The sequence below is a fragment of the Crocodylus siamensis genome, chromosome 13, assembly GCF_052110815.1.
Source record: "Crocodylus siamensis isolate JL-2025a chromosome 13, ASM5211081v1, whole genome shotgun sequence".
Classification (NCBI taxonomy): domain Eukaryota; kingdom Metazoa; phylum Chordata; order Crocodylia; family Crocodylidae; genus Crocodylus; species Crocodylus siamensis.
In genome coordinates, this window is record NC_143407.1 from 32,672,169 (window position 1) to 32,682,916 (window position 10,748).

At 51.1% G+C, this 10,748-nt stretch overlaps 1 protein-coding gene across 1 annotated transcript; it reads left to right on the forward strand.

Moving 5' to 3' along the window:
- The first annotated feature begins 566 nt into the window (after positions 1 to 566).
- On the forward strand, positions 567 to 6,123 carry DYNLL2 (dynein light chain LC8-type 2). Its single transcript, XM_090025982.1, has 3 exons — positions 567 to 785; positions 3,711 to 3,849; positions 5,652 to 6,123. Exons 2-3 carry the CDS (start codon positions 3,718 to 3,720, stop codon positions 5,787 to 5,789), a joined length of 270 nt encoding a protein of 89 aa, XP_089882108.1. The 5' UTR covers positions 567 to 785; positions 3,711 to 3,717; the 3' UTR covers positions 5,790 to 6,123.
- Positions 6,124 to 10,748: the final 4,625 nt, after the last annotated feature.

A 10,748-nucleotide genomic window follows, 5' to 3' on the forward strand; every position in this document is an offset into this window, starting at 1 on the left:
GGGCCCGAAGCGCGCCCAGTTGAGTTCAGGGGCGCCTGACTGATCTGAGGGGGCGCACGCGCCCTACGCGTCGCCAACGGCTGCGAGCGGGAGGGCAGCAACGGACGAACCCGTCGCCGGGGCCGGCCGCTCTCCCCTTCCGCGTCGCCGCGTGGCACGGGCCCACGCGAGGCGTGCACACGTCGCCCGCGGCCGGGCATCGCCCAACGCTCCCGGCCTCCCTAGGCGCGGGACACGTCCACCCGTCGCCGGGGCCGGATAGCGAGAAAACGGGAGCGAGGCTGTGGGTGGACGACGGGCCCGCGGGCGGCGGAGGGGCAAGCGGGCGCCGCCAAGGGCCGCGCTGTGCCGCCGGGGGCCCGGCCTGGCCCGGCGCCACGTGGCCGGGCCGGGCCCAGCCGCAGCCCAGGGGCGGCGCCGGCTCCCGCCCGCAGCGGCGCGGGCATTGTGGGAGGAAACAAGATGTAGGCACAGAGCGGCGGGGGGAAAGCGCTCGTGGCTGTGGGCTGAGGCGGCGGCGCAGCCAATGGCGAGGGCGCCCGGCGGAGCCACTGCAAGGGGAGGGGCGCCTATTTCAGCGGGGGGAGGCGGCCGGGCGGAGAGCGGCGCGGCGCGCACCCACACAGCCAGCCCGGCCGGCCTCGCACCCCGACCCGCTCCCGCTCCCGCTCCCGCCCGGCCCTCAGCTCGACTCCGCGGCCGGCGGCTACTGCAGCCAGGGGGGCGCTGCGGGTGGGTGCTGCCGCTGCCGCCGCTTTCTTCGTGCCGTGCCCAGCACTGTGAAGGTGAGCGGGGCCGGGGGGGCACAGCATTGCATTCAGCATTTCATCGCATTGTATTCTTGCATTGAACATCACGTTAGGCATTGCTTTCTTGCATTGGGTTGTCTTGCGTTAAACATCGCACTAAACGTTGCCTTGCCATGCAGTATTGCGTGGGGTTGCCTTGCCACGCAGCATTGCCTTGCGCTGGGTCGCCTTGCATTGCATTATTGCCTTGCGTTGGGTTGCCTTGCATGAAATGTTTTGTTAAGCAGTGCCATGCATTGTTGCGTTGCACTGTGTGGAGCTGCATGGCATTGCATTGGGGTCCCCTTGCAGGGCCTGGGGGTGTGGTGCTGCCCTCACCCCTTTTGGTCTACTTGTGTCCCCCTCCTGGCCTGGTGGCATTGCTGGGAGGCAAGGTCACGGCCATGCAGGGCTCCCTGATGAAGGTCGCACCTTCCCCACCCCACACACACCCTGCTGGGCCCCAGGGACAGACACCGCCTCCCGTTGGGCAGGGGCCAGGACAAAGCAGCTGGAGGCCTGGGCTGAAGGGGCCTCCCCCTGCTCCTGCCCCCTGCGCTTGGCTGGGGGAGAGGAGGGGCTGCCATGGGTGTGCTGCCCCCTGCATCTGTGCAGCCCCTGGCCCAGGGCTGCCTGCAAAGCAGAGGGCGCGGAGCCAGCCCCAGCCCCTTCCCGGGCTCTGTGCCTGCAGAGCCAGGCCTCGGCTTCTGCCTCTCCCGAAGGGCAGGTGGGAGCCTCCCCCTGGCAGGCGGTGCCAGTCCCACTGCTGGGGGGCTGGATGCAGGCGGCATCTGCCCAGGGCCTGTGCTGCTGCAGCGCTGGTGCCACTAGGGCTGGGCAGGCTGGTCCCCATGAAGCTGCTTTGTGCAGGTTGCTCCTCACTCGACTACGAAGAGGAGATGCAGCCTCCAGTCCTCCCCTTTGGGCTGTGTATGGCTCTCCTGCCTGATTCCTGATCTACGCACTCCCCCCCCCCCCCCCCCCCCCAGGCTTTTCTCACAATAGTAGCAGAAGCCCTGACAGCATGGAGGGGTGGGCCCTGATCCTGTAAAACCCTGGTGAATCGCATCCAGCAGAGTCGAACACACGCACACCGTAGCACTGGACGGTGGCAGGTGGGCTCTGTTAAGCAGGGGAGCTAAAAATGTGTAGCTCGGGGCATAGCATAAAGTCTTGAAAGAGCAAAGAACTGGAGGATCGCGGCCATCAGGCTGCTCTTATGTAACTGGCTTGTGGATAGCCAGCTCCTTCCATTGCTGTAACAAAGCTACTCCTCCAGCTTTTGGGGGGCTGCTCCAGGAAACATCATTGGATTTTGCTCCTTAATTGGGAACTGTGCAGTCTCTGTACCAAAAAAAAAAAACCTCAGTGCTTTTTGGGTTTTTTGAGCTGTACTACCAGCATCAAGCACTGTGGCACTGTGAGCCTCGCTTGATGCTCTCCAAAGAGGTGGTATCGAAGCTTTGGGGTGACAGTGACATTTTTAGCTCTGAAGATACCTACAAATAACTCTTCAGGTGCCCTTTAGGTGAATCCCCTCATCCTAAACCCAATCTTCTGTTCCTCGCTTCACCGAAATAATGGTGGAGAGCTGAGTCTGAAGTGGGCGGTACACTGTGGCATTAGATGGAGTTGTGTATCGCCTGGGTGGCATATCAGGATGACTAATAAACCTGAGGCTTTCCCTTGAACTTGCAGGCTTGTTCCAGCAAGCGCTTGGGGAGCAGGGCTGCAGATCTGGAGCTGTTCAGCAGCAACTCTTTGTAGCCCAGTTGGATCAAATGCATATGAGCAACCTCAGTGATTGGGGGTTCAACCGAAATGTCCGTGCGTGGTACGGCGCTGGTTAAACGGCTCGTTCCAGCCGGCCGTGGTCCAGGCTCCTTGAAGGCTGGGGTGGGATGAGCAGGCAGTGACTGTTCTAGAACAGGGCTGGCTCCTGGGGGAGGAGGGAAGGGCAGAGGAGATGACAAGCCAAGAAAATGGCCTCTTTCCGGGGAATAAGTCTGCAGTCCTCTCTGCTAGCCCAGCTCTGTCTGCAACCCAGAAGCAGAAGAAGCTTGCCCGGCATAGGCAGCAAAAGCCAAAACTCCACGGTGCATATAGTGAGAAGTAGAGCGGCCCCCAAACTGCTTCGGTTCAGGTCAGAAATACGTGCGAACGTGACTTGCAAAACGTGACTCAAGCTGGAGTGAAACACTGCCCCTATTGCCGTAACCATTTGACATGCGTACTTGGAATGGGTGTGGAGGTGAGCGTAGTCCAGGGGGCTGCCGTCTCGTATGGCCATGTGAATAGATCCTTTCCAGCCCTTGGATAAGGGTGGGAAAGCAAGGTTGGCTGTAGCTGCCGCTTGCTGCTGTGCAGGATTGCTGTGCTGCTGTAATTCAAGAGTAGAATAAATCTGCATAGGATTAGGTTAAAACTCTTCTTTGATGCAGGTGAGATGTGGCTGTCTGTCGTTCAGTCTCATAGTACCACTTGCTCCACTGCAGTCTTCCAGGAATGTACTAGCAGTCTAGGATTGCTATGCAGTGTGCCAGTGTCCAGATCCTGGACAAAGCGGCATGGGGTGTAAACCTACCATCTAAGCCAGTGAAGGCCAACCTTTTTGGTGGGTGTGCCACAGGCTAGCCCTGCACCTTCTCCTGAATGTCCTTACCTGAGCTGATGTTCTGCTTTCTGCTTCTTCCCCCATGCTCCCTGCCTGATCTGATGATCTGCTTTCTGCTTCTGTGCTGCCTGCCCCTACCCCAATCTGCTGCATGTTGCACACCCAGGCTGCTGAAGCCACTTGTAGCACCCATGCTGCAGGTTGCCCACTCCTGATCTAAGCCACTAGCTCTCCCCCAAATGACATCTAGTGCATCTTATAACAACCTGTAACTCCTGTGCGAGTCTCAGTGCTGTGTTCTGCCCTAGGTTCACGATGTCTGACAGAAAGGCTGTGATCAAGAATGCGGACATGTCCGAGGACATGCAGCAGGATGCTGTAGACTGTGCCACGCAGGCCATGGAGAAGTACAACATAGAGAAAGACATAGCAGCATATATAAAGAAGGTATTGTGCCGCTACAAAATGACCTGGTCATGTTGCAGCTAACCCTCTTAGCTATTTAGCCCTTGCCACTGGTAACGGTACCTTGCAATCGCCAGCTTCCCATCCTTGCAAGCTGTTGAGAGATGCTATTTAACCTCATTTTAGGGATGGGAGCTGAGGGACTAAGGGACATGATCAGGTCAGGCAGGAAAGCTGTGGCAGAGTTTCTGCTGCTCTGTCAAGTGCTAGGCTGGCATGAGATGCTGGACCTTCCTGACAGTAGCCTGAAGGGAGGCTGCAGCTGGCTCTCCACTGTGACCTGGGTATACTTGTGCACTGTTGGAAAGCAACTTAATTCAAACCCTGTGCTCTGACTAGCTGGAAGTCGGTAACCAGGGTTCTCAGATGGCATTCCCTTGCACTGCTTGGCTCTTCTGTGCTAAACCATTGATACAGTGCCATCTACCTGTTGCTGCCTTCTTCTCTGTCCTGGGTTCTGATTCAGGTCCCTAGAGCTTTGGGTTGATGCACCAGTGTCAGCATCCCAGTGTAGTCTGCATTGCTTCACCCAGCTATATTTCAGGGCACTTTTAGATTCTAACCCATTTCAGATTATAACCCCAGTTTGCCATGTCCCTTGGGTAGCATTTCACATGCAGTTAGTTTGTATGGGGTGGGGGGTGGTCTCAGACAAGGAAAGAGCACTTGGAAGAACATACTACTTGAAGGGCAAAAATGGATTGTTGTACCTGGAACTAGTGTGGCTCCATCATAATCTAAAAGTAGAGCAATTTTAAGGCTTGAAGGTTATCCATCTTAAAACCTGACCTTTCTAGGTCAAGAGGTGCCAATCCAAAGCAGTTTGTGGGTGCTCCACTCCAAAATGGGATGCAAAAATAAGTAACTAGTGTCTTGTTGGACACTGACTTTCTTCTCTTTTTGCTGCATTTTCTGTTCTGTTGGAAGGCAGGTGTGGTACTTCGTTTTCTCCCTGCTGTAAAAGTTATCCGCGGGGGTTCTCTTCTCTCTGTATAAGATCTGATCTGAGGTTTTCTAGCTTGGCTTCCTGCTTGCTTGTTAATCTGTTGATTTGATACTCAGGAAACATTCAACATTTCCCATTTAAAAAATTTTTTTGGGGGGGGTGGGGATTGATCTTGAGAGAGAGTAAAGGTAAGAGGATTGAATTTCTAATGACCCTGTCTCAGTTCAGAAGGGATAAATTTGGGTCTAAACAAGAAGAAACCACTTCAGGTACCCAGGTTCAGGCCTCATTCTTGCCAGAGCAGATGATATGCGTGTTCTTGTCTGCATATGTTGGGAACTCTTCTATGTGAGGCCTTCAGGAATTCGTGGCAAAAAAAGCCAGAACAGCAGATGCTTGAGTTCTTGCTTGTCAGGTGACCTTTAAGCTCTAATGCCTTGCTAGGACAAGCACCGCAGAGACTCTTGTTTCTGTGCGTGGGCTTGGAACGGGAATGGATAAGTATTGCATGGACCCAGCGTACACGTGCGGCTCAAATACAACTGGGATGCTTGAAATCTGCTGCTCTGAAAATGTGTGAGAATCCGTTTAAAGAGGACTCCTGTCATAAGACCCCTTTCACACACTGGTGTAGTCTGTCCCGCTTACTGTAGCTTCAAAAGTATGTGCTGTCTTGCAGCGGGGAAATCCTAGCTGAGAGGTAGATTCTGACAAATGCCTCCAGCATGCACAGCTAAGAATGTGTTTTGAGCTACTTTGGTTGTGGGTTTTCTTGGCCTTTAACTGCTGTACTCTTTTCTCTCTTTTTTTTTTTTTTTTTTTTCCCTTTCTCCTCTAGGAATTCGACAAGAAATACAACCCAACTTGGCACTGCATTGTTGGCAGAAACTTTGGCAGCTATGTAACACACGAGACAAAGCACTTCATCTATTTTTACTTGGGTCAGGTTGCAATCCTTCTCTTCAAGTCTGGATAGGAAGTAGGAGCAAGCAAAGTTTGGACTGTAATGCACTGATGGCTGAAGCCAAGATTCCCTTTAACATGGCTGTGCCGCTGCATGGACTGTATACTCTATTTAATGTGTATATGTTGCAGTAAAAATCTACTTCTGTTTAGTTGCCTGGGAAGAAGGCGGCATCTTTTTCTTTTTTCTTTTTTTTTTCTCTTTCTTTTTTTGGGTTTTTCGTTTTTGGTTTTTGGGGGTTTTTTTTGGTTTTGGGGGGTGGGTTTGGTTGTATTGCACTAGGAAAACTGTAAATGCTTAAATAATGGCCTTTAAGTGGGAAGAAATAAAACTATTCCACAACAGCTCCCTCAGTGGTAACTTCTTCTTTGGTAAGACTGGGGAACTTCTTTTATATTTGGCAGACCAAAAAGCCCCTGTTGTGAGTTCAAGCAGCCTAACATAAAGGAGGAACACAAGTGCTCCTTTCCAGTGATAGTCTGGAGGGTAGGTGTGGAGGCTGTATGAAGCTGACTGTCATTAGAGGCTCAGCGGTGAAAGGGGAAGAAGCTAGAAGGTAGTGCGGTGGCTTTTGTTCAGTAAGGCTCTGATCCAAACAATTGCCACATTAGGACCATGTGTTTTAGTACTGAAAACCGGTCCTTGATGTTCTCTGTAACATAAAAAAATGTCCACAGCCACAATCTTGGATTTGGCCTAAAACAGATCTGAGATCCCCACCTTTTTATTAAGTAGTTACCTTTTGTGGGAGGATGTCCTCTGGCCTCAGCTTTTGTGTTAGTAATCCTGATCTCTTAATGGGTGAGACCTAATGCTGGCCAACTGATCTGTCCCCAAATCGGTGATGGCTGACAGCAGGCAACCTGAACAGTTTGATTCGGCATGTCCTTATCAAGTTGTCTCAATGCTGCCTTAACTCAAATCTGCCCTCCTAAATCCTCTCTCCTAAAGGGAAGGAGTCCCTGTAATCCTATGGAAGACCTGTAGATAGTCACTGTCTTTCCATGGTAGCTGTTGGGGACGATGCTCTGTGAACAGCTCTTCTGTTCCGATTTGCATCTTCTTGAGCACAGTACCAAGTTCAGATTACGTGTGCTGCTGTGTGAAAGAAACAACATCTGCTTTAAAGGCAGGAAAATGTTCTGGTCTCCAGTGGTCTCTGCGGTGTTGTCTTAGTGTGTAGTGACTCTTCCATCGCAGGAAGCCCCTCTTTCTTTTTGGGTTGTCGCAAAAGGTTAAAAAAATATATATACTGTGGCTTCAGCAGACTTTCTGGTGCTTGCAGCAAGATCTTATTTATTGGTTGCTAATGTAGACAAAACTCCAGACTGGAGCAAGCTTGGTTTTAGGGCTAGCGATTCCTAACTAGTTCAAGATGAACTTGGCTCGTGGAAAGTAACATGCCATGCTTTTGTTTTAGTGCTTTTCTGGGGGGAGGGGAAGAGGGTAGCTGTTTTAATTGTGAAATGACTCAATGACCCAGGCCAACTGCTTCCCAAAGTAAAAGTCCTTCTCGTCTCTGTAGACTGTGCAAAATCCAAAGTATGCCTAATTTTGTAATATTGATAGAATCATGTTGTAACTAGAAAGAATGTAGTTGTCAACTTATTTCATGTTGATGGAAATCTCCTGGTCTGGGGAGGGCGATGTGCCTTGGAGTAACTGGGGCACTCCAGTGGTCTTGTCTAGTCAACTCCACTCTTCATAGAAAAAGGAAAAGGTTTTGGTTCTTTCTATTACTATTTTTTTTTTCCCAAGCATGAGTCTAATGTGAGCCTGTTCACGGTCTCTTGTGGAGCAAGATGTTCCCTTCATAACTCTGCAATTGCTCAAAATACCATTTTTATTTATTTATTTTTTTTTTAATTTATTTTTTTCCCAAACATTAAAGGTGAATTGACACATTTAAACAGCTTCTAGTTTCTTCTTCATGCTAGACTGGTAAAGGAAATGGTGACAATGGATGAAGGGCATGGCATTTGGGGCTGACCGTGCCCATGGTCTATGGGGTACGGTTCTACATTTGGGTAAGCACCCAGTTTTCCAGTTCACCAGGTTTGACCTTAATGGTGTCTTACTGAAGTAAGAGAAATGTTAAGCCAGACTCCTACTGACAGCACAAGCCTGGGAGAAACTTCACCCAACACCTTGCAGCTGCTAACAGGAAAGTCTTTGGCCTGTGGTTTCTGGTTTGGCGGTGGGGGGGGGGGGGTCCAGACTGCAGCACCTACATGACCTACCCTTGCTTCCCGTATGTGATCAGGCAGCATGCCTGTAGCACTCATGTCTTGTAAGCCCTTCCTGCATCTTCAGGCTTAGAAATGAGGAGAAGCAGCACCCCGGAGTACAAGCAGGCCCGTGGGCTTTTGTTTGAGGAGCCTCCTCAAACGATCGCTTGACATGCTGGAGGAGGAGGAGTGGGGGGGAACAAGAACGAATGCAGTAACGTGACTGCCATGACACAGCAGCAATTCATGCCTCGCCAGATGGAGTGGTTAAAAGCAGAAGTGGTTTCTAGCTTCCACAAACTAAAAATGAGACTTCTTGACTACATCAGCCACTCGCTTCTGGAATAGGCTTGGATCTTGGCCCTTGGTGGTGTGGCCTTAAAGGCTCTGGAGCCTCGCCTGTGCTGCAAAATACAACTGTCCCAAATGTGCATGCTAATAAGACTTGTCTGACTGGTTAGCATTCCTGCTCCGTGTGTGGGGAAGGATGTTGCTACAGATGGCCAAGGGCTTTGGGTCAGGAGGAGGTAGTGGACTTGATGCGGGGGGGAGGGGTATCTTGTTCCAGCACCCTCCGGGATCAGCTCTTTGACCTGCAGGGCAGGCTCTGGTCCTGCCTGTCTTCAGCTTTCATTTCAAATGGACTGAAACCACACACATCACACCTGGGCTTGTGAAGGGTGGAGTCTCCAAGCCTCTGCATTTCCCATAGAGCCAGCTGATGCTAGTTTCTGGCTCAGTGCTAAGCATCTCTTGTTTCCACTGACTCGCTCTGAGCCCAGAGCTCTTAATGTTAACATCTAACTACTTTGGCACTAACTGGTTTAATAGGTTTCAGTAAGAGGGAAATGTCTTTAAAGATTTGGCTTTTGCCCTTAAAACAATAGGAAAACAGGTGGGTTTGGGGGTGGGGAGTGCAGGGAAACAACTGGAAAAGGAAATCTGTTTTCAGATGCATCTGGGCAAAAAAGTCACTTTAAATGCAAATTGCCATGTCTCTTCCGTTTTAGTTTGAGTGCTTGTAAAAATGCTTAATCCTCGCAGGCTGAGATAGTGGGTGTGAATATTTGTATGCTGGCATTCAAGCACAGGCATGTTTCTTCAGTTGGCAAGGTAAGAATATGTAATGCTTTGCCAGGCACAGAAGAACCAGGGGTTTCTTCTATAAGTTGCTCTCCGAAAGCAAAATTTTGTTAAAGCACAAAGGGGCTGCTAATTTACGTCACAGCTGAGCTCAGCATTTCTGTTTTTGGGGGGAGGCTAGAGGAATGAGGGAAGGGGCATCTAACCTAGCACAGAAAGCAAGACCAGTTGTCAGACTGGATGGCTTGTGCTTGGAAGTGACGTCTCCTCCAAGCCTGTGACCTGTGCTGAACTTGGAGAAATTACAAATGATCCTTAGCCTCAAACTTTGCATTCTTAATTAACCATGGGCCAATGCCCTGGTGCTCTTAATTGGAGTCGCTAACTATCAGTATTAAGGGGTGACCTGCCCTGCCCTTACAGGCCAGATTCATCAAGGGCCTGTTGACTCTGGAAGAGTTGTTTGTGGCTTAGGATAATTGCTCAATTTAAGTAGGAGCGTGGCTGGTTTGTCTTTCCATACCCAAGTTCTTTGGTAACACCTGTATTTTAAACTTAACCAAATTGACTGATGCTTTCTCAGGTGGGTGGCAGGAGCCCATGGCTATAGTGCACTCTTAAGAAGACCTTTACTTCCATGACTGTGCTGGGCAGACTTGCCCTCCTTTTTTTTTTCTCACTGCATTTGGGGAGGAAAGTTTCCCTGCTTTAGAAACTTTCTGGCAAGCTGAATCTACCTGCCCCTGTGGCGGGGGCTGGACTTGAAGATCTTCAGAGGTCCCTTCCAGCCTTAATGTCCATGAAACCTGGCAATAGTATCATACCCTGCTCACGTGAACGGTATAGGTATCTTTTTGTCTTATGTACTGAGGGTCTGATTCTGATGGCTGTGCATTGACTCCTAAAAATAGCCCTAGTCCCTGGCTCTCCTAAGTGGCTGACAAAAGGCATCTGAGTCATGATCTTCATCTTGCAGGAGGAAATTCTTCTGCTATGAAGGGGGGGGGGGGGGGGAAAAGGCTGAGCGTGCTGCTCCCTTCCAGCTCTGGCTTGAGTAAGACCTGGTTACCAGTTAGACAAGTGACTGTTTATCACCACCTCAGTGGGGTTGAGCTGGCTCTTACTAATGGCCTCAAGTGACCTGAGGATTTGATGGCTCGGCCCTGGTCTGTGAAGGCGAGTGGTCTCTGGCCAGTGTTTGGGAAGCAGTCTACATGCGGGTCAGAGGCTGCTGGTGGACTAGGCCTGGATAGTGACTTGTTACCCACCTGGTGAAGGGGCTCTTGGCAGGGATGGGGCAAGGAAGCATAGGGGAAGTGCTGCTTCTCGGTTTGCAAGTATGGTTGGCAGCCTTCCCATGGCAGAGCTGTCGGGCCAGCCCATTGAATGAATGTTAACCAAGAAAGGGGCAAAACAAATCCTACAAGCAGGCACCCTGCCGAAGTGGTCTCTTGCGATCTCTACTCGGCAGGCCGGCTTAGCCTGTGCCTATTGCTTTTTCTCCCCGCACCTCGGCTGTGAATCTTGCTTTAAAAAAATCGCCATGCCCAAAACAACCTTAACTCTTTTGTCCCCCTTTTTCTAGAGGAGGAGCTGAGCTGCAGGAACAACGGTTACAACCCCCTAAGGGAGCTGGTGTAGGACTCAGGTGAGGCCCCAG